This window comes from Papaver somniferum, chromosome 8, assembly GCF_003573695.1.
Source record: "Papaver somniferum cultivar HN1 chromosome 8, ASM357369v1, whole genome shotgun sequence".
In the NCBI taxonomy this organism is placed as follows: domain Eukaryota; kingdom Viridiplantae; phylum Streptophyta; class Magnoliopsida; order Ranunculales; family Papaveraceae; genus Papaver; species Papaver somniferum.
Window position 1 is genome coordinate 76,033,551 of NC_039365.1, and position 25,285 is coordinate 76,058,835.

A 25,285-nucleotide genomic window follows, 5' to 3' on the forward strand; every position below is an offset into this window, starting at 1 on the left:
CGTTGGATAGTCAGGCTCCGTTTTTTTGTGGTCAGAAGTCAGAACGTTCCATCTGGTTTTTGGGTCGCGTGACTCGCGTCTGTTCATCCCGAGTTCAAGCGGGACATGAGCTGGATTCCCTGGTGCATGCTTAAAGTTCAGTTCCTTCGTCTCTGCCCGGCTAAGTTCCACTTGGTCCAACATCAGCAGTACCCTGATTCTGTCTGGCTCTAGCGGAGCGTAAAATACTAATACCAAACTGATTCATTTTAAGTGGGAAAATGTGTGAAGAGAGTGATGGGTGAAAATCTAAAACCCGTAATTCCAATCAAAATGTTTTGATTTTGATTGGGATTTCTCTTGATTCATCAAGTGATGTTAACTGTGAAAAATCAAATCTTTAGTTGTTTCTTTCTCTAAGTCAATGTGCTGGGCGGCAACTCGACCAGCACTGATTAAACTATCTCCATTCCTGTTTCATCGATTCGTCATACCTTCACTAACAATGTGCAATAGAAAAAAACAAACCCTAGATTTTTCAACTTTTAAAAAAACTCCTTCATCAGAACTTGAAAACCTTCTCATTGTTGCCTCTATTTCAAAAACCCTAATCAAGTCTGGTACTCGAAATCTCGATTATGATTCAATCCCTCTATCTGAATCTATTGTTCTTTTAGTTCTCCAAAGGAGTTCAGTTCATACATTTGAGAAAATCGATTTTTTAAAATGGGTTTCTTCTGGGCATAATTACAAACACTCTGCAAGCACGTATTCAGCTATGTTTCACGTAATTTGTCGGTCTGGGTGTCTTCAGGAAATTTTTCCTTTGTTAGAGTTGATGAGAAAAGATGATGTTGTTATTGATTCTGCGACGTTTAAGTTAATTCTCGTCTCCTTTATCAATTCAGGTAATCTTGATTCAGCTTTGAAATTAATAAGTGAAGTGGAAACAATAGTGACTAGTTTGAATCCACACATGTATAATTCTGTTCTTATTGCTTTTCTTAGAAAAAAGCAAGTGACTGTCGCATTAGGTATGTTTAAAACGCTTTTAGCCAGTCCTAATGGTGGTGATGCTTTTGTTCCCGACACTTTACTATGTAATGAAATGTTTGTTGCTTTGAGAAAAGCAGACATGAGGGTAGAATTCAAACAAGTTTTTGAGATATTGAGAGACAAAAAAGGGTTTGAATTGGATACATGGGGTTATAATATATGCATTCATGCATTTGGGTGTTGGGGTGATTTAACTACTTCCTTGAAATTGTTTAAAGAGATGAAAGAACAAGAACATAATTCAGGATCTTCAGGGCCAGATTTGTGTACTTACAATAGTTTAATACGTGTTCTTTGCGCGGTTGGAAAGGTTAAAGATGCTTTGATTGTTTGGGAGGAGTTGAAAGGCTCAGGTCATGATCCTGATGCTGTTTCGTACCGAACTATCATTCAAGGGTGCTGCAAAACTTACAGGATAGATGATGCAACAAGGATATTCAGTGAAATGAAATACAGCGGATTTCGTCCAGATACTCTCGTTTATAATTCAGTCCTTGATGGGTTGTTTAAGGCGAGGAAGATGAGAGAAGCATGCCAGTTTTTTGAGACGATGGTTCAAGATGGAGTTAGAGCTTCATGCTGGTCTTACAATATCTTGATCGATGGCTTATTCAGAAATGGAAGAGCTGAGGCTGCTTATACACTATTTTGTGACTTGAAAAAGAAGGGAGAGTTTGTTGATGGTGTTACTTACAGCATTGTTATCTTGCACTTATGCAAGGAGGGTCTATTAGAAGGAGCATTGGAATTCGTAGAAGAAATGGAAGCTAGGGGTTTTGTGGTTGATCTGGTTACAATAACGTCTCTTTTGATCGAGATCTATAAGCAACACAGGTGGGATCAGACTGAGAGACTGTTGAAGGTCATCAGGGATAGCAGTATATTGCCAGAGGTTCTCAGGTGGAAAGATAACATGGAGGTCGCAATGAAGGGTCCTCATGGAAGAACAAAAGACTTTACCTCAATGTTCCCTTCTAAAGGAAATTTGAGTGAGATAATGGATTTTATAAGTTGGTTACATCCTAATACAGGAGAGTGTAGCAATCTTGTTGCAGAAGGTGAAGCCGAATCTGAATTGACTTCTTCTTCCACCTATAATTGGTCGCCATCTCCTTACATGGATAAACTTGTGGATCAAATAGGATCCTCCAACAGTTCTCTTAAGTTTTCAGTATCTAGGAGTCGTAGAGTTCAAGAAAAAGGGATAAGATCATTTGACATTAATATGGTTAATACGTTCTTATCGATCTTTTTGGCTAAGGGAAATTTAAGCTTAGCTTGCAAATTATTTGAGATTTTCACTGAGAAGGGCGTGAATCCTGCGAGCTACACTTATAATTCGATGATGACTTCTTTCATCAAGAAGGGATACTTTAATGAGGCGGGGGGTATTCTGCATGAGATGGGTGAAAATCTCTGTCCAGCGGACATTGGAACGTATAATATCTTAATCCAAGGCTTGGGAAAGATGGGTAGAGCAGATTTGGCGGGCGCCGTTCTCGATCAGTTGGAGAAGCAAGGTGGATATCTGGATATTGTTATGTATAATACCTTAATTAATGCATTAGGAAAGGCTGGGCGAATTGAAGAAGTGAATCAGATGTTTGAGCAGATGGGGAAGAGTGGGATTCGTCCTGATATCTTCACGTACAATATACTCATTGAGGTTCACAGCAAGGCTAGTCGAGTGGATGAAGCACGCAAGTTCTTCCAGATGATGTTGGACAATGGTTGCTCCCCTAATCGTGTTACACACACAACCTTGGAGTTTCTTGGAAAAGAGATTGAGAGGTTGAGATATCAAAAGGCGTCAATCAAATTGAACAACAAGGATGATACTACGTGAGCATCAGTTTTGCTCGCATTTGTATGTAAAGTCTACACAAGAAGACCATAACCAGCTATAGCCATCAACGGTGAAAGTGGGAATCAGTGTGGTTAATTTCATCTGGAACGCAGTTTTTTTCAATGCATTTCAAGATGAAGCCAGAATTGTTACTCCTGCAGTAGATCCTGCTGTGGTCGAAACTTGCAGTAATGCTGGTCTTGAACGAAAGAGCTACTGCAGTGTCGATGACGGTCACGGTTTCAGTGGGACACTCAGTTTGCAGTCGTCCTGGAAAGATGCAGTTCAGGATATCTTTGTTCCTCTGAAAGCTCGGCTTCCTCGTACACACAGTGGAGCTTAAACCCCGTTGTGCTGGGTTCTTATTCGTTGTTACACCCTGAAATGTTTCATATTTTTATAATGGTTTCCCCAGCACAGAATCATGTAATGTTGTATTATTCATGTAAGAGAAAGAAAGAGTTCAACGATCTGTGTCACTGTTGAGTTTAAGAGCGTACCTGGAGCCGAGCTCAACTAACAGTGACATATCAGCAAATAAATATCTTGGAAATTTTCCATAAATTTGATGATTATATACAACTTGCACATGATAAATCCCAGAGATCTATTCTTTTATTCCGTATCAGTAAATGTATGATCTGCTCAAAGCGTAGAACTTAAGTCAAAATATCCAAGATCGATTGTTGTGTCCTGTACATATACGGCATTTCTGTGACATTCCTATTGTGGGTGCCAGATTACCGGAGAGGTTACCAAAAACCATATAAGATGAGTGTTAATAGGGTAAAATGTGAAAGGAGGAACTAGACCTAATCACAGAAGTACCCCCAATGTGTAGAGAGGTTTAGGAGAGATAATGGTGAATTAATGATGATCTTAAGAAGTGTACCTTCTTTTCATTTTATAATAGCCCTCTTATGGATAAACACTCATAAGATTACCGTATTACTGAACTGTCATTTCCCTCTCCTTAAGTTAATACCAAACCCTAAAGGGCCTTTCTCTTTAATCCAAAGCCCAACTTCCTTGGTGTGTTCTTGTGTGGACTAGAACTTCCCATCTTAATGGGTTAGGCCTAGTCCCCATGTCCCTTTTATTCCTAGAAGGAGGGACCTTGATAGGTTAAAGGGAGGTTATTCGTATGATTAATCATTTTCATGCATCAACATTAGTCCCCTGACTGTTTGACTGGTCAAAGACCATGTCAATAGTCACACGTGTGCGTCACGATTGCAAAGGGAAGTTATCGGGCGGTTTAAGTTCATGACTCTTGGAAGACGTCGGTTACTGATCTATTCATTAACCGCTCCTCCTTTTACCCTCCTATAAATAGAGGGGACCTCGCCTCAGAATCTTCATCTTTTACCATCTCTCTTTCTCTCTCTTGTTCCTTCTTTTGTTCATCATGTCCGACGGATCACCCGCACGCGACTCTCCTCCTAAGCATGAGTCATATGCATTATAAGAATTCGTACACAATCCCAGTCTCAAAGACAAAATCAGACCCACCGCTGGGGATGATGGCGTTATTCTTTTCCCCACCGACGATGTTTGGGTCACGCACATGCTTAAGCCTCACCCATTTCCTCCATCCGGGTCTGTAGAATGGCTTATTCGTCCTCAGGACGACTCACCCACTGTGCCTTCTTTCGAAGATTTTCCTCGCTTGGCATTCCATATGGGAGACTACACTTTTCCTACGATTGACCATCGTTCGTCCGCTGAATCGCATGACTCTTGGGAGCCATGGATTGACTACATCCGCTCGAATCCAAATAACGCGGTTACCATTTGTTCTCTGGGTATAGAGGTGGATTTGGAGTCTTCCAAGTTTAGGGATGTCCAGCGGGATTATGACAGCATAAATCGATTGTGCGCGCGCTGGGGAATCGATCCTCGTACATTTTTGTTTTCCTGGAGTGAAGCGACCCCGGTCTTAGAGGATGTAGTGGCGCTTACCGGTTTGCTTGTTCATGGTTCAGTAATCTATGATAGTTGTTGTCTTTATAAATCTCTGAATGACGAGGACAAGAAGCTTCGGGACCGCTCACTCAAGGCTAAGACGAAGTCCATGTCTTTTCAATTGCCTGACGAGCTCAAAGATGAAACTCCGGATGGAGTAAGCACGCCAGCGGATAAAGGGAAAAACAAAGTGACCGCGTCAAACCCGCATGATTCCCCTGCACACGTTTCATCTTCCTCGAAACTCATGGCATCTTCCATGAAAGCCGCTTGGCAAAAGCCTTCTCCTGTTGAAGGGGATGATGATGTAAGGAGGTGAAAGGCGGTCAAAAGCAGAAGTCCGGGCGGCGTAGAGCTTCTTTTTCATGTTGGATCAAGTACTGGGCACCTTTGTAGTATGGTCCTGGCAAGGGTGTTCCTCCTCGAGAGGGGGAGACGGACAGGGCGGAATTGGCTGCGTCTCTACTCTTTTAGCTTTGTCATGATGTCTTTGAATATAGTCCCCGGGATACTATCAAAAACGAGTTGATCCCTATGGCGGTATTAATGTCTCGTGGTGTGTCTTTCCCACTTGCCCCTATGTTTTTGGGTGGTTTGTATCATCATCTAGACTTGCTGGTTCGCGATATTCGTCGCGTGGATGGATCCCACATGGTTAAAACTTTTCTTCCTGCCAACTTCATTCAGTCATGGACTTGGGAGCGCTTCCCTAAGTATAGGCCTTCTCATTTGAATCCCTTGTCCCTTTCTCGGCAAGTAGAAGTCGTTCGAAAAGATGGTTCCAAGCGTTTGGTGACAAAACCAGAGTGTCATCCCCGGATGGCTCTTTATCACAATAAAGGTCATCATCCTAAGGAGAAGCTGAAGGACTTTATGGACAAGGGTGCGGAATTTAATCCCCTCACATATTAGGATGGTCGTACTGGTTCTCTCCACTACAATTTTGTTATCCAAACCCCACGAAGGATTTCTTCAGCAGAGATGCCTTCAGCGAATGAATTTGATATTCTCGTCTCTGTTTTACCTGGGCATCTTCCTGGCTTTTATTGTGGGAAATTTTCTTCCGAGTCGTACAACATTGTTCGTGTTGCGCGGAAATTAGGCTTTGATCAGGGAGTTCCTTTTGATGTTTTCCTTCATTCTTCAATTGACGAGGACAAAGGGGTCCGGAAAAGATTTGATCGCTTCGTTTTCAAAAGTGGGCTTCGAATGAGCGATCGCCAGTTCTTCTTTGATCTTAGTTATCTTCAACCCCACCGCCAAGTTCATGTTACCAGGGAATAGCTTGGGTACCGTAATAGTGTTAGTCGAAATGTGCTTAACCTACTCATCAAGGAGACCTATGCTCCCCGCCCTTTGACCGAGAAGGATTTCAAGGAGATGCATGCCTCAGGTCGTGTGAAATTGAATGCTGAGGTTTCTAAGAAGTATAAGCTATCTTCTAACAACAAGGGCCGCCTCTCTTGTTCAACCAGTTGGTACCCCCTTCCTGGTGACGAGCTTTCTCAAGGGGATGGGAAAAGTAGCGCTCTTCGCCCATCCAATTCCAAGAAAAGGAGGCGTGTTCCTCCTATGAAGCCTTTGCAAATTCCTTTGGCTGCGTCTCCTCCTCCTGCTAAGGTATTCCCTTACTCTTCTGTGTTATTATTTTTTTTATCAAGTCACTTGCTTAGTTATTTTGGTTCGCCACACATTTCTAGAATTCTCCGCCTATCGGCTGCAAACCTAGAGGTCTTATGTTTGAAGAATATATTAACCTGCCTATTGAGGAATGGAGGGACGATCGACTTGCTCAAAAGATGAGACGATATTCTAGTATATTATCCAATCCGCGATTGCCTTCTTCCCGGACCTAACGTTTCTCCTTCATTTTCTCTACAGGCTCCAAAAGTGGGGTCATCATCCGCTAGTAATTTTATTGAACGTGTGGAGCGTCAACTTGGTCGAGCAGTTAGCCAGAGCGGTCTTGAAATATTTTCTCCCCGTATGACTCTTCGCTCTACTCTTCCTTTAATTGTTCGAACGATTAAAGATCCCAATCATCCTCTTCACACTCCCTCCGACATGTTAGGTGATGGGGACGAGTCAGAATCAGATCGTTCAATCAATGATTATTCTCAAGAGGGTAGTGGTCTTAAAAGAGGTTCCCAGGGTCAGAGTTCGTCTCCTCATAAATCCCGTGAGTGTGTTGTGTTCATGATTATATTATTTTGACATATCGACACATGTCGGTTAAAATGTTTCCGTTGTAACTTATTTAATGCATTTGGACACCTATATATGTATCTCTACTTCCCTCATTTTGAGTGACTATTTTATTTTTCTTTGTTCTTTCGATTTCTCTTTCCCCTTAGGTCATTCAGAACCGGCTGTGTCAAGTTCGTCTTCTTCTTCTCGCCAATCAGTTCATTCTCCTGTTAATTTCTCTCCTCCTTCCGATCCGGTATGCGTGTATTTAAAATTTCTCTTATTGTGCCAAGGTATCTTGCCTATGATTGTTTTTCTTAATATCCGTCTTCTTTTTTTTTTTAGAATATGGGAAAATGCGACGGCGCTCAAGGGAAGGGGAGAAGTTTGAATCAATCTATTAAAGGAAACGAATTTGGCAGCGCCAATGGCAAGCGTCAGAAATCAGCTCCCAAATTTTCTCAGGGTGTGAACGCGGATGCTGAACTGATGGCTATTCCGGAGGATCCCAAATTTCAATACCCGTGTGTCGTGTCTTCGGCGGAGGCTGGTGTGGATAACCGTTACATTCTAGTATACGGCTTTTGGGTGGCTTCTGCTAAAGCAACCACCTATCGTCGCATAGTGGAAAAGTTTGGTCATATGTGCATTCATGAAGAAATGCCTGTTAATTCTTGATCGTGGATACCGAGGACTTACTCGACATAGCGTAAGGGATTTATTTGGCGGAGGAAACTCCAATTGATCCGGCTGTTTTGAGGAAGTGGGACGCTAACATTCATACCTTGATGGCTCTTCGCTTCCCCATCAAATGGCTCAAGGAATTGTTAGACTCGGCAAAGTCTAGTCATAGTGCGCGGATCACCCTACCTCGTGAAATTTAAGAGTTGGAACGGGAGTACCAGCAGCTTCTCGACGTCGCAAACGCGAAGAAGAAAACTTATGATCAGCTTATAGCGGATGTGGGCCGTACTACCCAGGAGTTGAAAGCCGCTCGTGATGCTGCTGAGGAAGTCAATTGGCGTTTTACCAGGAAGAAGGCCGAATTGGTGGATTTAGATATTTTTTAATGATACCTTTTGAAACCCTTTTCTTTTTATTGGTGAGGTTGAGGATTCTATGGTTTGCTTTTCTTTCATGGGACATGTGTTATTGTTTGTTTGGTTTAGTTACATTTATTATTATGGTTGGATAGTTTAAATATGGTATCCCTTATGTTTTCTTATAAGTAAGGGTGAATACGTATGATGTCCTTCATATTTCTTTTTATACTTTGTTCCTTCTTTGGTTGCTAGCTATATTTCTGCAGCTGATGGCTCGTCGTCTTCATGAGTATACTTTGGCTTTAGCTCCGGTACCATCACTAGTTGTTCCTTATGAAAAGGATCATGAGCTAACTCGCTTGATATTGGTAAAATCTAAAGTGGAGATACTTAGGGAAGTTAGGATGGTAAGCAAAACGTCTACGCGTGCGTGCTTTGACGAGCAACATGAGACTTATTCAATGGATTGAGGCGCACAAATGTCCGGGCGTGTCACTGTATCCGTTCAGCGTGCCTTGGATAATGCCATAGCCGCTCGAAATAAAGTTGAGCGTTTATACCAGGAAGCGCTAATCATGACGACGTATATTGAGCAGGCAATAACCGACTGTCATGCTTTTGTTTCTCAGCAGGCGGGCCCGAGACTTCCCGGATGTACTTTAACCTTTTGTGTTGTATCTGCTCTTATCCATCCTACTGATATGGGGGCGGAATTAGCTCGTTTACTCATTTTGAAAGATTAAGTTGGTATGTTACGGACCAATCGCCTGATGGTTTTGGAAAAATCCCGAAAGGCTTATGATGAGCATACAGAAACATTAGGCATAGCTCGACAAGCTTGTGCTTCTAGTGAAGTCATGCGTGAAGTTCATCAAGTGTTGGAGGAAATGCGTAGCGCTTTTACTGACTCTACTATTCAGTATGGGGAAGCTCAGTTGATGATGCAAGACTTAGACGAGGACATTTCCTACTGTCGTTCTCTTATAGCCGACTCTTCTTCGTTATTTTAAGGAGTCTTTATGTTCATCATCTTTTTTTTTGTAATAAATATTATCTTGATTATCGTGTTATTTGGATTATATATATGAGAGCTTGCTTTAGTTAATCACTGAAACATTGTTAAAGTTTTCTTCTCTTTTCCATTTACCTGAGTTATGGCTGGTCGCATTAGATTGGTTCTTGAGATGAAGTATCTAAGTCATCTTCTCCGCGTGATGTGCCTTGCTCGAAATAATTTTGAAGTTGACAATGCAAGTTGGCATGAGCAACTATCTGCTGCGGATCATCTTGTGAAGAGGATTCAGGGTGAGGGCGGTCTTCCTGACTTATCGCTTCTCGAGCATCATGGTTATTGCCATGAGCAACGCATGCTTACCCATTTTCGTTGTGTTGAGGCGGATCGTAGCGTGAGGTCTATTGAGGCCGCTTTATCTGAAGTTCGATCATCATTACATGTATTACCATGATTTTTTTTAAGGAGTAGTTATGACGGTAGTTATGAAGTAGTAATAAATGCATCGTTGTACAAATTTCTATAAATAGGCTCTTATTGTTGGTATGATGTTTTATTCTCTAATTCTGATTATTGTATTTTTACTAAGTTCCTCATGGATGAGTGTTTACATGGTTATGTGTTGGTTCTAGTTTCTGTGCCGGCGTTGATATCCCCTTTTAGGAGAGGTTCTGAACTAGACCGCCTACGGCTTGTGAGAGCTGAGATAACACTAATCAGAGAGAAGAGGATGGCGGGTCGTGCGGAGGCACGCGCTCAGTTTAACAAGCGGTATGAGGCATTTCTAAAAGCTTGGGAAATACAATCGTCCGGACTAATCTCTTTAGAAATTCAGAGTGCTTTGGATGATGCTGCTTCCGCCCGGTATGCAGCTGATCAATTAGTACGAGAGATAAATCTTACCCTGTTAGGCATTGAGCAAGTTATTGCGAATTATAACACTTCCAATGCTCATTTTCCCAGTCTCCGGATGCATGGTTATGCTTTGTCTTTATGTATGATACATGCCTTGATGCATCCTGCGCTTAAGCCAGTTGAACTGGCGCGGTTGTTGGTGTTAAAGAGTGAATTGAGAGCTTTACGGACTCATAGGTTAGTTGTACAAGGGCATGCTCGCAAAGCATTGGAGGAGAACGAGGAGACTACCAAAATAGCTCGTCAAGGTAACGCATCTGAGCGGATTTTGTTCGAGGTAGATCAACTGCTTGGAGATCTACGAGTAGCTTTAGATGTAGCTACCACTCAGAGTGAAGAAGCGCTTCTGATGATGCAAGATGTGGACCAAGAGATTGCTCACTGTCGTATGCTAATTGCTGCTGAGTCGACTTGAAAGTTGTCCCTTTTTTTTGGATATATAACTTAATTTTGTAAACAAAAGGTTATGGTCTTGTTCTTGTTCAAGTTCTAATGGAAGAGTCAGTTAATGAATTACGTTTGTCTCTTAGGCAACGAAAAGTGAAATTATTACAGGCTATTGTCATTGGTAATACTCGACTTGTCCAAGAGTGTGAGGGGATGTTTGGGATCAGTCAAGTGCAATATTTTCAAGCTATGGATCTTTATGCTGACTGACTAAGTACCAGCCGGGTGGACCCCTCGATAAAATGTGATGGATGCCAATGAGGCTTTTGAGGCATTTGTGGATGCTCGTGATCGGATGGAACGTATGGAATACAGCCTGGCTATTGCTCGTATCCGGCTGAGGCGTGCGAACTTAGTTCTTTCGTCGTCCCTTTAACCTATGTTACTGCGTTATTCTTCTTTTACGCTTTTCTTATCTTGGGCGTGTAGAATTCTTTTAAGGATGCCGCTATTATAGAGTTTCGTGCTGTTTTGTCACCTTAATCAATGAATTATGTTTGATTGGCCTGTCTATTTTATCATGTCCTTTTAATTCGTTTGTCCACGCATCTCATCAAATTATATGCGGGCTTTTGATCATTTCTTGTATTATTAGTGCACTTCATCTAAAAGCCATGCACAGAGCCTAGCCCTTTCTTGGACTATTGTTGCACTTCATCTGAAGCCATGCACGAAGCCTAGCCGTTTCTTGGACTATTGGTGCACTTCATCTAAAGTCATGCACGGAGCCTAGCCCTTTCTTGGACTATTGGTGCACTTCATCAAAAGCCATGCACGGAGCCTAGCCCTTTCTTGGACTATTGGTGCACTTCATCTAAAGCCATGCACGGAGCCTAGCCATTTCTTGGACTATTGATGTATTTAGATGTATTTAATCACGGTATATGCCAGGATTCATCATGACTCAGTTCGAATATAAAATAGATAATTTATTATTTTCAGCCATCCGGCGTACATTAAGTTATTCAAGCGTAGTAAGTTTTGAGCCATTTACCATTGATAGGATTATCAATGCAGGAGTCGTTCATCCGCTTTAGGTAATAATATCCACTTTCTGCTGCCTCACTTATCATGTAAGGACCTTGCCAGTTAGCAGCAAACTTACCTGCTTTCTCATTACGTTGGACGTGCGGTACGATTTTCATCACTACATCATTCACGCTGAAGACTCGTTCTTTCACCTTTTGGTTATAGTACCTTGCTGTCCACTGTCTATACTTATCCGCGAATCGCTCATCCTTGGGTCTTCTAAGGTGTCCAGGAGTGCAAATCGACTGACATCATCCAGAGTAGTGAGATTATCCATGGCCACATGCGCGGATGGTATGGCAATTTCCGCTGGTAGTATCACATCTTCTCCATACACCAGGGAATAAAGGGACGCGCCTGTGGAACTTCTTCTGGAGATTCGATACGCCCAGAGTGCAAGCGGTAGTTGTTCGTGCCAGCTCCTGTGATGATCATATACCATTCGTCTTAATATTCTTAACAATGTTTTGTTGGTAGCTTCTGCCTGTCCATTCCCCTGCGGGTAGTAGACAGTCGAGGTGTGGAACTTGATCCCATATTGATCCAACAGATCTATGACAGTTTGATTAACGAAAGAGGTACCATTATCTGAGCGTATGATCATAGGTGCCCCGAATCGACAAATGATGTTTTCTTTGATGAACGCGGCAATTGTTGCGCCTGAGTAGTCTCGGAGTGGTATAACTTCAACCCATTTGGTAGAATACTCGGTTGCGGTGATGATATACTTGTGACGCAGGGACAAGGTTGGGTTTATCAGCCCAATGATATCAAGTCCCCAACTGTGAAAAGGCCATGGGGTGACGACGCTATGCAACCAGGTATGTGGGGCGTGGATTAACGATCCGTGACTTTGACATTGCTGACATCTATTTACGTGTTCCGTGGTATCGAGTTCCATTGTGGGCCAGTAATACCCTGCTTCATGTAGCTGTAATAAGAGCTTCCGCATACCTTGGTGCTCGCTATTGTGGGTTATAGCCATAACTGTTTCCGCCTCTTCCTGTGATAGACAACGTGATACCTTGCCTCCGAAACTCTTCTTATAGAGGACGCCTTCACTTAAGAAGAATCAGCCGGACTTTCTTTGAATTTTCAATGCCTCCTGTCTGTTTGACGGCATGCGCTCATGATGGATGAAATCTATGTAGGGTTGTCTCCAGTATACTATCTCCACGCTGCATATTTCTGTTTGTTGCGGGGGTTCTTGGAAATCATCGCATTTGTCTTGGTCCACAGCTGCTTGAACTGCAATGTTTGGCCAGTATACGCCCATCCTTTGTAACCGTCGATATAACGGGATTCCCCCTGTCTGTCCGCATGACTCCTCATGGACGCGATTCAGTATTTCCTGTGCCTCTGACTTTCCTACTTACCGTGACAGAGTGCCTTCAGATGTTCGAAAGTACAATGCTCCTCGTATTAAAACAAATTTCTTTAGTACTTTGACGAGCAACACTTGATCGTCCGCCCCTCTAGTCAGATCTTCGATATACGCTATTCTCCAATCATCCTTTAGCTCGAATGCGGCGTTCTCTTTCCATGTGCTGGGCAGTGCTCTTATTTTTACTACTGTAGTGCCTTCATAGATTCGTTTAATTGTATCTTAGCCGCCAGCGTAGCCATAGCGTCCGCGTGTTTGTTAGTGGACCTTCCTATATGCTCCACGACGGTGATTCCCCTTCTTGCAATCAACTCTTGGGCTTCCGCTCGATATGGCGCCAGATGTGCTTCTTTTACCTGAAAGTCGCCCGATATTTGGTTTGTGACTAGCTTTGAGTCTCCCTTGACATCAATGGCTCCCAGGTTGAGCTCCTCCGCCAATCGTAATCCGAGGATTAGTGCTTCATATTCTGCCACATTGTTGCTACATTCAAAGTCTAGCTTGAAACCGAATGATAACAATTCTTTCTTAGGTGTTTCGAAGACTATTCCTACTCCTCCATAAGAGCCGTATGAAGACCCATCAAAGAAAATTGTCCAGCGCTCCTCTTCTTCGAGTTCACTACCTCACCAGGTATTTCCTCACTTATCTCTGTCATGTCCATTCCTGGGAACGCTGCTAACAAGTCCGCGAATGATTTCCCTCGTACTCCTTTCGACCGCTGATATTTTAGTTCAAACTCGGATAATTATAGCAGCCAGCGAGCTGTCCTGCCGGATAATACTGGTTTTGTTGCTAAGTAGGCAATTGGATTAGCCGTGACCACCACTATGGTTTCATGCGCGAGCAGGTACGATCATAAATTTTGTGTGGCATAGATGAGTGCTAAGCATGCTTGCTCTTCCCTTGAGTATATGAATTCCGCGTCTCTGAACCCTCTGCCGATATAATGGATTGGGCGTAATTGGTCGTTAATAACGCTCCAATCGCCACGTTGGTAAACGTTGTATACAAATAGAGAGGCTCGCCTTTGACAGGGGGTCGTAGGATTCTTGCGTTGATCAAGCATTCCTTGAGATTCTGGAAGGCTTGCTCCTCACCCCACTTGAACGGTTTGTTTTTCTTCACTAGCGGTGTAAACGCGCACAATAGTTGCGCCAGGCCCGAAATGAACCTCCGAACGTAAGACACCCTACCAATAAAAGTTTGCAGCTCTTTTGCATTTTCTGGCGATCTCATAGTGGTTATTGCTTCGAATTTTTCCGGATCGATTTGTATTCCTTTGTCAGTGACAAAAAACCCTAGAAATTTTCCGGAGGTGACGCCAAATGCGCATTTGAGAGGATTCATTTCCAAGTCGTATTTTCTACATCTGTTGAAAACGTGCCTCAGATGGTTAACATGATCCACCCTTGGTCGAGATTTTACCACCACATCATCAATGTATACTTCCATGATCTGATGCATCATGTCGTGGAAGATTGTTACCATGGCTCGCTGGTAAGTGGCGCCCGCGTTCTTCAATCCAAAGGGCATGACTGTGTAAAAGAAATTTCTGTATGGAGTCTGGAAAGCCGTCTTGTGCGCGTCCTCTACCGACATCTTGATTTGGTTGTATCCGCTAAATCCATCCATGAAAGAAAACATACCATATCCGCTCGTATTATTTACCATTATGTCAATGTTCGGTACCGGAAAATCATCCTTATGACACGCTCGGTTTAGGTATCGATAGTCGATGCAGCATCAGATTTTGCCATTCTTTTTATCTACTGGGACGATGTTAGCTAACCATGTGGGGTGTTGGATTGGTCTAATGAAGTTAGCCTTCAACAGCTTCTCCACTTCTTCCTTGATAGCCAACTCTACCCCTTCAGAAAAGTTACGCCTCCGCTGTTTGACGAGTTGATACTCGGGTGAGACATTGAGGTTGTGTGCGATCAGGTTGCTGTCAAGGCCCGCCATCTCGTCATGCGTAAATGCGAACACATCTCTATACTCGCGGAGCAGTTTAATCAATCGTGATTTTTCTTCTTCTTCTAGATGCTTGCTGATACGCACGCATCGTGGTTCTCCTTCTGAGCGGAGGTTCACTTCTTCTAGTTCGTCCATAGTTGGATCGGGCTTCGTCTTTCCTCGGGTAAACATTTTATCATTTTCTCTACCGAAATCAAGGGTTCTACTTATTCTCGCCAATCTTCACCAAGTGGGGTCGCTTACATCATGTTTTATTCGTCCGCCGATGACATGGCGCAGTCGTGTTGTTGACTGGAAGCTTCCCCGGCTAATTGCTATAAGCGGTAAACGTGTCCACCCTCTGGTCGTGAGAAACGTTTGAATTGAGTGTTCTTTGCTTCGACTATAGCTCGTTTATTTCCCGCTGTTGGTTCCATCCTTGACGGACTGAAAACATATTTGGCCTTTCCTTTTACTTCTGCCTCTGGCTGGAATTCTTCCCACTTAGGGAGGGTGATAAAACACTCTGTTTGTTCGCCTTGTTCTACAGCTGGCTGTGTGTAGAAAACCGCAACTGCCATGTAAACCTCTTCTGGACCAAACGGATTGTTCGTAGCTGGGATCCAGAATTTTCTCCTCCGATATTGGTCTTAACACATTGATGATACGTAGATGCCACCAACTTGTGATTCAGAAGCCATCCTCGCCCTAGTAAGACATGAAACGTGTTATCATCCTCGAGTACGTAGAAAGGCGTGAGCTCTCTGATGGGTCCAATCTTCATCATCAGATATACTATTCCCATTGCCGTCTGGGTTTGTCCGCCAAACCCCCTCACAGTCGTTGCGCGCATTTTGATTGACGCTCTTGGTACTCCTAAGGAATCCAATGTGTGCAACGAAATCATGTTGAGGGATGATCCGCCATCTATAAAAGCTCAGTTGAGAGGCTGCTTGTTGATATGGGCTGTGAGGTACAAGGGCCGGAGGTGCTCTCCCGGATAACATATATCTTCATCAGTAAAGGTTATAGCTTCCCGCGGCAACGGATTGTACGCCTTGCCAGATGCGATGGCTTCAATAGCTATGGATGCTTCTCGGATTTGATCCTCGCTAAAACCAAGTGAATCAAAGAATTGCTGGGCTAAGACTGTTTGGGAGAATTTGCTAGCGACTCCGGTCGTATCTGAGAAGGTATCCGTCTCAGTTGCCTCGTATGCCTCCTCTTCCTTCTCATCTTCCCATGGTATCCAGGTTTCCTCTTTTGTAGGTTCATGGGAGATCATCATGATTTGGTACTGAGGGAGCGGATCCTTCTGAATGCTTTGATCTCCTATTTCTAGCTCGCCTATGGCTCGCTTCCTTTGCACTATATAACGTAGAAAAAAACATTCCACAGTCGGATGATGGACTTTTCTGTGATAATGGCAGTACCGTTCATGCATCTTATCCGCTGCGGTTGGTTCCGTAACCACAGGTGGAAGAGTTTCTTATTTGTTAGCTACCCATTTCTCCAGAAGTCCTACTATGTGCTCCCTGCTGCATGGTAGTGGTGACGGATTTGGTCTCCCTCCGTCTGTTCTTCCACCTCTCCTATTTGATTGTCCTCCTCGATAAGGGCCAAAAGCATGCGCTCCTCCTTTACCTCTATCGCTTCCTTGATCATTCGACGCCGCATTAACATAATGTAATTTCCAGCTGTGTTCACTTGCTTCGGAGTTCATAACATTCGCGCAGTCTGATATCCGAGCTGCATCCTCCTCAACTTCGAAAAAAGTTTGGAATTTGAAATTTGTCAAATTCAGTCGGAAGACCGCATCTATTCCTCGAATACAAATTTCCACCAAGCGCTCTTCTGGTATGTCCTCATGGCATTCAAGTGTGAAATCCCGGAAACGGGTGATGAACTTCCCAATTTCTTCTCCAACCCGCTGGGTGCATCTTCCCAAATCTATTGCTCTGACTCTCTTTTGGGCGGAATATAATTTTTTCAGAAAGAGTTGTATCATGGCGGGCCATGAACTGATACTTCCGGGTTTCAAATTATCATACCAAGTAAAAGCATTGTATGTAAGTGACTTTGGAAACTCCATCATGCAAAGGCTTTCGTCTTGAGCATATGCGTTCATTGCTGATATGAAACGGCGTACATGCTCGCGGCTGTTTCCCTTTCCTCCATATGTCTTGAATTTTGGTGACACGTAATCTTCAAGATATGAGTACTCGGCAACCTCGGTGGAGTATGGCGGCTCCAGTGAATCGTAGGCGTTGTGTTTCGTTACTCGATAGTTTGCCTCTAGATATTTGGCGATTGCATCTTCTGTCATGCTCGGAGCTGTGTTCTTGGCAGCCTTAGTTGCCGCCGTGCCTTGTTCTCTCACTCGCTTCAGTCGTCTGCGTAGCTCTTGTTGCTTTTTAATGGATGCGTCTAATTCCTCTTGTAACTCGAACATCTTTCGCTCCATGATCTCTGCCGCAGCTTTCTCTTTAAGCGCTTCTTCTGTCCTCTGAGATCCTCCAGCTCCTTGCACAATAGGTGTAGTGACTACCGCTCGGACATGTACCTCTTCATCACTTTTTCCTTGAATGTCTTTCATAGTGACGCGGTCCGGGTTGGGAAGTGCTCCACCCACTGGCATCTCATGGATCGCACCTGGGAGTATCATGCTGGACTAGATACTAAGAACCTCCCACTGTGGTCGCAATGTCAAGAGCATCTCCAACAGTGGGTGCTAAAAACCTTATGTGGAATTTTTATTTAGATCCTTATTTATGGGGTCATATGTATGTGGCAAAAGTAGTAATGCTTTGCTCATGGACTATCTCCAATGGTGTGGGGTCTTATTTTCAAGATTTTGTTTTGGATAATGATAAAATTGATTCCCTCTTTCCTATTGGTTGAGAACAATTTATCCAAAAATAAAAATTTAAAATATAGTTAAAGTGATGACGTGGAGGTCATTCTCAAGGTCTAAATAAGACATTCCCCAAGACCTTCATATTTATTTTCACACCCTTCCTATTTAATAGGACCCACTGTTGGAGATGAATTTGATGTAAATGAGGGTCTAAAATCCTATGTGTCATAAAAAAATAAAACTCTCACCCTCTGTTGGAGATGCTCTAATAGGGTAAAATGTGGGAAGGAGGAACTAACCCTAATCACAGAAAGTACTCCCAAGGTGTAGAGAGGTTTAGGAGAGATAATGGTGGATTAATGATGATCTTAAGAAGTGTACCCTATTTTCCTTTTATAATGGCCCTCTTATGGATAAACACCCATAAGATTACCATATTACTAAACTGCCATTTCCCTCTCCTTAAGTTAATACCAAACCCTAAAGGGTCTTCCTCTTTAATCCAAAACCCAACTTCCTTAGTGTGTTCTTGTGTGGACTAAAACTTCCAATCTTAATGGGTTAGGCCTAATCCCCAAATCCCTTTTATTCCTAGAAGGGGGGACCTTGATAGGTTAAGGGGAGGCTATTCGTATGATTAATCATTTCCATGTATCAATAATGAGGATTTTCTATTTTGTCTCATATTAATTTTGGTACCCTTCCAAGTAAACTGGTACCCTATTAGCAGCCATGCATTTCTAGACGGTCTCAACTTCACCAGCCCAAGGTAGTAATAAGGTGTAAGAGGAGTGTAAGTCGGATTGAATTTAAAGCTACCCTTGTGTTATTCGTGGAGCAGAACGAAGGGTTTTGCTAGGTTTTTTGATTTCTTCACGAAAAAAATATCCCCAATCTCTTTTCTCTAAAGAAATTACAACAAAATATGGGTATCTGGAGGATCAGTTCTCTTAACACGTTGAAATCCTTAAACAAACAATTTGGAGGGAAGTTTAGAGCAATATCTGTAGGTTCATCTACATCTATATCTCAGACAAATCCATCCTTCAGTTTAGATTCATCTGTTAGACATTTCAGAGCTGGTCGTAACAATCGTGATGACATAAATTACAGGTAAAACCCTTTCAGTTTCTGTCATTAGTTTGTTTTGGGTATATTTAAGATTAATCTATTTGATAAATGCAAATTATTTTTGTGTTGTTTGTATTGAAGATTTGAAGCAACTCCACCAACGAATTGGGGTGTCCGGATTATACCTGAAAAGAAAGCTTTTATTATTGAAAGATTTGGAAAGTATGAGAAAACCCTAACTTCTGGAATTCATTTATTGGTTCCATTTGTTGATCGAATAGCATATGTTCATTCACTTAAAGAAGAAGCAATTCCGATTCCGGATCAGTCTGCTATTACTAAAGATAATGTCAGCATTATGATTGATGGTGTGTTATATGTTAAGGTATAGTTTTTTTTGTTTGTTTGTTTGACTATAAGATGGTTGAATTTTAAATTTGGGTGTGGAACAATATCGGTTTTGTTTGTTCATAGTTTTGATATGTTCGATGCAGATTGTGGATCCAATATTGGCATCATATGGTGTTGAGAATCCTATTTTCGCAGTTATTCAGCTCGCTCAAACAACAATGCGTAGTGAACTGGGTAAGATTACACTGGATAAAACCTTTGAGGAGAGAGATACCCTGAATGAGAACATAGTGGTATGTAATACTATTTTAAGTCAATCTTTTAGCTTAATTGAAGTTCCTTTGTGTATTGTTGTTTGATAGAGCTCCACTTTAAGACTGCAAATTCATATTACAGATCATATATTATTATATTATGGTTTCCAAGACTTTGAGTTACATAATGATGAAGCTAGACCTCGCAGGGTGTCTCCATTTATACAGTTTTAATCGATTCTACGCTGAATCTTGTAATAAAAAATATTTCAATCTTACTGTGAGCTTGTTTTATTCTGTTCTCTGCTAGTTGATAATTGGTTATATCAAGTTCTATAATCAGAAAACTTTATGAAGAAATGAGTGTTTGCTTGCTTCTTATGTCTGTTAGCCTTTGGTAACTTGAAGATGCAAATAACTTCGCCGAAGTACATAGGATTAGAAATCAAATATATATTTGACAACGGAAATGGAAAATGGATTGAGATGGCTTTTTAATTCTGTCGATCTTGGTTTCCCCATGGTGCAGTTAACTGACATAGGAGATAAATTGTATTTTGCAGAAATCTATCAATGAAGCTGCTAAAGACTGGGGGTTGCAGTGTCTGAGATACGAGATACGTAAGTGACTTAATTAGAAATGTATCGAATTTAAGTATAGCTCTCTCTTCCAAAATGTGCACGATAATCCTCTGTGTTTGAATAGGTGATATTTCTCCTCCACCTGGAGTGCGTGCAGCTATGGAGATGCAAGCGGAAGCAGAACGTAGAAAACGAGCTCAAGTTCTCGAGTCAGAAGGTGCTTTGTGACTGTGTTTTAATCAGTTGTAGTCGCTATTGAAGTTCGATGCTATCTCCTGAATGAAGTGTTGTTTGAAGAAATTGTCTTTTAGCTTCAATTTTCTTGTTTATTATTCGTATTGTGTGATCATGAGATTGATGAAGTTTGGAAATTTTCACAGGAGAGAGACAATCCCATATTAATATTGCTGATGGAAAGAAAAGCTCCGCTATCTTAGAGGCTGAAGGTAAATTTCGTGAATTTCGTGAAGAGCCACCAATTTATACCCTTGTTTAGCTCTATTTGTTCTTTTCCATTAGTAGCGAGTAACTAAGGGACCATAGTCCTATTGTTATTATTTTACAGTTCAGAGTCTTTTTTCTTTTTCTTTTCGCATGTCTAGTGAGGCTTTCATATAGAAAACAAAAGTAAATGCTTATTGGATATAACTTAATCCTAAGAAGTTAAAGTTTCTGTATGACCACTTGAGTGGGTTTGAAAATACGTTGTCTCCGGTATATTGCTGTCCACTTCTAATACTGGATCCCGTTTTTGCATTGCCATGTAAGATGTAACTTTAGTTTTTAATATTTTTTATTTATTTTTAATTCAGAAAGACGCATATTTTATAGTATCTGAATAATGCAATGTAAATCTGCTGGTCCATTGTGTTCTTTTAGCTTAGTGGCTGGTCTAATTTTTGACATAATGACCAGTTGCAATGCCTTAGTTGAATGGAATTTTAATACGTTAAGTCTATCGTTACTTAATGATGGTTCGTAATACCATTTCCTGAACTTCTCCAGGAGAGGCATCGGCTATCTATCTTAGAGCAGAGGCAACTGCCAGAGGAATTGATTTAATATCAGGATCCATCAAGTCAAGGGGAGGCGCTGAGGTTAGATACTTCCCTCTTCTCTAAATCTTACCATAATTGATTCCAATTCCTGAAATTTGTTGATCAATGTTATTTCCTCCCCACCCCACCCCACCCCACTCTCTCTCTCTCTCTCTCTCTACATATATATATTGTTGGGATCTAGGGTTTGACTTTCATTTTATGTAGGCGGCAAGCTTGAGGGTTGCTGAGCAATATATCCACTCCTTTGGTCAAATAGCCAAGCATGTGAGTGAAAGATCCTACCCTTCCGATATTTAAAATGTCAGATCTCAGGACATTGATATATCTCCTCTAATTCCTTGTTGCAGGGCACAACAATGTTAATCCCGAGTGATATGAATAGTCCAGCAAGTATGATTAGTCAAGCTATGAGCATATATAAAAACCTTATGGGCAAGAATTCTTCCGATGCTGCTGGTGATGACAGTGGACACCGTCAGATTGCAGACTCTGGGACTTCACATGATAACTTAAATGAAGATGTTGATGTGGAAAATGGTAGCATCGAAAAATCCCCTGCTCGGCACTCAGATTCACATCCTGGCGAACCAGTTTTCTCACTTCAGGGCCAAAAGAGAGAAGATTAATGTTGATATATCATCCGACCTTAGTTCTTAAAAACTTTGTTCACGATTGTGTTTGTCAGTTTTGTTAGATCCTTCGTAGCCATCACATTCGCTTCTCTAAACTTAAAAGACAGTCCAATGAGTTATTTGGGAAAATGGAAATGCAAATTTGCACCACAATTTGTTTTACTGTGTTAAGAGACACAGCTAGTATGCTCCTGACTGTATTATGTACTTGAGAGGGGCAAATTTGACTTCCTGGTGTCAAAACCTTTAAGATTTTGGATTGAATCAGGTCCAAGTTGAATCGAAGTAGTGCAATAATCTGGCACCTGATTCGGATAGCCCTCCTTAGAGCAACCACAGTCACGGCCAAATTTGGGGACTAAACTCAAATTTGGTCTCAAAATATGCCGCAACGGAAGGGACCAAACCCAAATTTGATCGCCAAAATTAGGGTTTGAGACCAAATGTGGTCGTTAACCCAGACTAAACGAAATATAGTGGGACGGAAGTATTAATAGCGTATGAAAGCAGACGAGATTTTAGTGACCGTATGAAATCAGACGGAAGTATAATTAACGTATGAATCAGGCGCATCTATAAACTCCGCCTAACCAAACGCATGTAATACATACGCCCCAACACAGACGTAGTTATATTGTACGCCCCAATGGGACGTTGGTATATTTTACGTCCCAATGGGACGTTGCTTTAATGTACGCCCCAATGGGACGTTGGTATATTCACTCGTTTAGTGGGCTAATACGTTATTAGAAGAAGATTAGTGGACTAATACGTTATTAGAAGAAGATTAGTGGCTAATATTTATGTAAATTCACTAATCAGGCGGTCATTAAAAGTGCGCCTGAATCAGGCGGTCATTGAAAGTGCGCCTGAAATCAGGCGATCATTAAAAGTGCGCCTGAATTAGACGGACATTAAAAGTGCGCCTGAATCAGGCGCACATTAAAAATGCGCCTGATATCAGACGGTCATTAAAAGTGCGCCTGAATGAGGCGGACATTAAAAATGCGCCTGAATGAGACGGTCATTAAAAGCGCGCCTGAACTGGGACGGTCATTAAAAGTGCGCCTGAACTGGGGCGTTTGTTATACTTCCGCCTGACTAAAAATAGTCTTCCACGACTGTGGTTGCTCAGTGTAAAATGCCAATTTTTTTTAGCTTTTGGTCTGCTATTTGGCATTTGGTCGACTCCATGACTGTGGATGCTCTTATGGAGTATTTCAGTAAGGGCATGTACTATCTGCTTAACTACAGCTAAATTATAAGTTACGTCTTCTTTAACAATCTAGCAGTTATTATAGTTTCTGCTTATTCAGTGTGGAACGTTTGAATCTGTTTCCATTCTCTTTTTTTTTTAGTGTCCAACATGTATCTAAAGCACAGGGATAATGGCTGTCTTGAGTCTGTTTTGATGAACACTTGAGGCATACTTAAATTGATGCAAGATACAGTCATACAAATATTACTAACACTCCTGATTTGTACCTTTTTGTATCTTCACCTTCGCCCTTTTTTTCCTAGCATTTTTAGGACGACCCCAAAAGAATTAGGGGTGTCACATAAGACAAAAAAAGGTCGTCTAAACGTAAATTGTAGCTATCTCTTATTTCCCGTTTTTTTAATGGCCAAACTACCCTTTACAATCGGTAGATAACTTTATAATCGGGAAGTTAATCCACAATCGGGAGTCAATTTAGCTTATATAACTTCTGAATATAAAGTATCCCCAAAATAAAATCCTCTATCTTTTAAATTTTTATCCTATAATCGGTAGTAAATAAAGTTATCTTGACCCCGATTAAAGTAGACCTTTGGCAAAAATGCTGCAATAATCGGTAGTGAATTTAGGTTATTTAACTCCCGAATATAGAGTAGCCCCAAAATGAGATTGTGCAAAAATTCTCTATTTTTTGAATTTTGGTTGAGCCTATAATCGGTAGTAAATGAAGTTATCCCGACTTCCGATTATACAGTAGATCTCTTTGCCGAAATTCTACCATAATCGGTAGTCAAGATAGTTCATATAACTACCGAACATAGAGTAGTCCCAAAATGAGATTTTGCCAAAATCCTCTATTTTTTGAATTTTGGTTGAGCCTATAATCGGTAGTAAATGAAGTTATCCTAACTTTCGATTACACTTGCAAATATCCAACCATATTCGGTAGTCAATTCATATAACTACCGAATATAGAGTTGCCCCAAAATAAGATTTTGCAAAAATCCTTTATTTTTTTGAATTTGGTTGAGCCTATAATCGGTAGTAAATGAAGTTATCATGACTTCCGATTATACAGTGGCTCTCTTTGCCAATATCCATCCATATTCGATAGTCAAAATAGTTCATACAACTATCGAAAATAGAGTTGCCTCAAAATGAGATTTTGCAAAAATCCTTTTTTTTTTTTTGAATTTTGGAGTATCCTATAATCGATAGTAAATGAATTTATCATTAACTTCCGATTTATAGTAGCCCCAAATATGCATTTAGCACAAATTCACATCAATCAGTAGTCTCTGTGTGTTTTTTAACTACCGATTATATTACCAATAATCGGATTCTAAAAACAATTATTTTACTTCAGATTATTAAAGGGCATTAAGGTATTCTACTAACATTTAGGACATCCCATAACCTAGTCTACGGTTGGGAATAAAAAAGTCGCCCTAATTCTTTTGGGGTCGTCCCGAAAAATGCCAGACTTTTTTTCTCTCCCATCTGCATAAAATAAAATCCGTACATTTTCCCTATACTTCAAGGTTTTTATCGGTGTAACATCATTTCTTTTTCCCTTTCTAGAGATCTCACTGAAATCACATGACTCTTCTGGATCTAACTCAGTATGTTTTGTTTTTTTGAGTGAGATTTGACTCAACTGACTCAAATGTATGCCACATGATTTATCTGGATCTGGCTCAATATGTTTTGTTTTTTGAGTCAGATCTGACTCAACTGAATCAAAAATATGTGAGTATTGGCTTTGTCCCATGAGTCGAGGACATTTTATTCCTTAATTCAAACGGGTCCGAGTCAGGTCACGAGTCAGATCTGACTCAGCTAAAAAAACAAATTTTCCGACATCTGACTCGTACTGACTTAGGAGTCGAGTCAGATCCAGACGTCGAGTCAGCTAAAAACAAACATGTTATAATCAATATGTTTATGTGATACATAATAGCTTTACCTCTTTTCATGGTACTACGTTATTATCGAGCACATTTTTGGATAAAATGGTCTACTTTGGAAAAGAAGACACGTATCGATACTAGCAATGCTATCAATTTGGACGTAACATTTCATTTTATGAAAGTCTCGTATTTCATAGGCAGAGAGTAAAGGTTAAGGAAAATGAAGAAAATATTACAGAATTCAATAATCTGGAAGATGAAAATGCGGGTGCAAAATGTGGGGAAGTGGTGGAGAAGACAAAGCAAAAAAAGCAAGAAAGTTGTTCCAAAAATGAACTCTCGGGGTGAATCGAGTACCGACCAACATGATACTGGTGATAATGATTCCAGCGAAGAAATACCTCCTAAAAGAGGATGAGGTGGTCGTTGTCGTGGATGTGATTATGGTAGAGATTGTTAGAGCACTGCTCGGTTGAACTGGCAAGCGTTGCTATCTCAAGCTTGTTTTTCAAGTTTAGTTTATCAAAAC

At 41.3% G+C, this 25,285-nt stretch overlaps 3 protein-coding genes across 3 annotated transcripts; 2 read left to right on the forward strand and 1 right to left on the reverse strand.

Annotated features, from left to right (window-relative positions):
- Window positions 1-248: 248 nt before the first annotated feature.
- Window positions 249-3,478, forward strand: LOC113301644 (pentatricopeptide repeat-containing protein At4g01570-like). Its single transcript, XM_026550433.1, has one exon. The coding sequence runs from the start codon at window positions 404-406 to the stop codon at window positions 2,879-2,881; it is 2,478 nt and encodes an 825-aa protein (XP_026406218.1). The 5' UTR covers window positions 249-403; the 3' UTR covers window positions 2,882-3,478.
- Window positions 3,479-11,415: 7,937 nt separating this feature from the next.
- LOC113305680 lies at window positions 11,416-14,828 on the reverse strand. The gene is made up of 3 exons (XM_026554696.1): window positions 14,656-14,828; window positions 11,919-12,261; window positions 11,416-11,724 (listed from the first exon to the last, which is right to left on the reverse strand). The coding sequence occupies exons 1-3, from the start codon at window positions 14,826-14,828 to the stop codon at window positions 11,416-11,418; spliced, it is 825 nt and encodes a 274-aa protein (XP_026410481.1).
- Window positions 14,829-18,401: 3,573 nt separating this feature from the next.
- Window positions 18,402-21,784, forward strand: LOC113301645 (stomatin-like protein 2, mitochondrial). Its single transcript, XM_026550434.1, has 9 exons — window positions 18,402-18,789; window positions 18,889-19,132; window positions 19,242-19,391; window positions 19,916-19,973; window positions 20,059-20,151; window positions 20,315-20,380; window positions 20,940-21,031; window positions 21,200-21,259; window positions 21,343-21,784. Exons 1-9 carry the CDS (start codon window positions 18,602-18,604, stop codon window positions 21,619-21,621), a joined length of 1,230 nt encoding a protein of 409 aa, XP_026406219.1. The 5' UTR covers window positions 18,402-18,601; the 3' UTR covers window positions 21,622-21,784.
- The last annotated feature ends 3,501 nt before the right edge of the window (window positions 21,785-25,285 follow it).

Bases quoted from the DNA above. Each gene is read 5' to 3' on its own strand.
- LOC113301644 (XM_026550433.1), top strand. From the start codon at position 404: ATGTGCTGGGCGGCAACTCGACCAGCACTGATTAAACTATCTCCATTC.
- LOC113305680 (XM_026554696.1), bottom strand. From the start codon at position 14,828: ATGGCGGGCCTTGACAGCAACCTGATCGCACACAACCTCAATGTCTCA. The intron at 12,262-14,655 runs GTTAGCTAACAT...GCCTTTTCACAG, and splicing joins CCAATCCAACACCCCACATG to TTGGGGACTTGATATCATTG. The intron at 11,725-11,918 runs GTATATGATCAT...GGATGATGTCAG, and splicing joins TAAGAATATTAAGACGAATG to TCGATTTGCACTCCTGGACA.
- LOC113301645 (XM_026550434.1), top strand. From the start codon at position 18,602: ATGGGTATCTGGAGGATCAGTTCTCTTAACACGTTGAAATCCTTAAAC. The intron at 19,133-19,241 runs GTATAGTTTTTT...TGTTCGATGCAG, and splicing joins ATGGTGTGTTATATGTTAAG to ATTGTGGATCCAATATTGGC. The intron at 20,381-20,939 runs GTAAATTTCGTG...GAACTTCTCCAG, and splicing joins CGCTATCTTAGAGGCTGAAG to GAGAGGCATCGGCTATCTAT.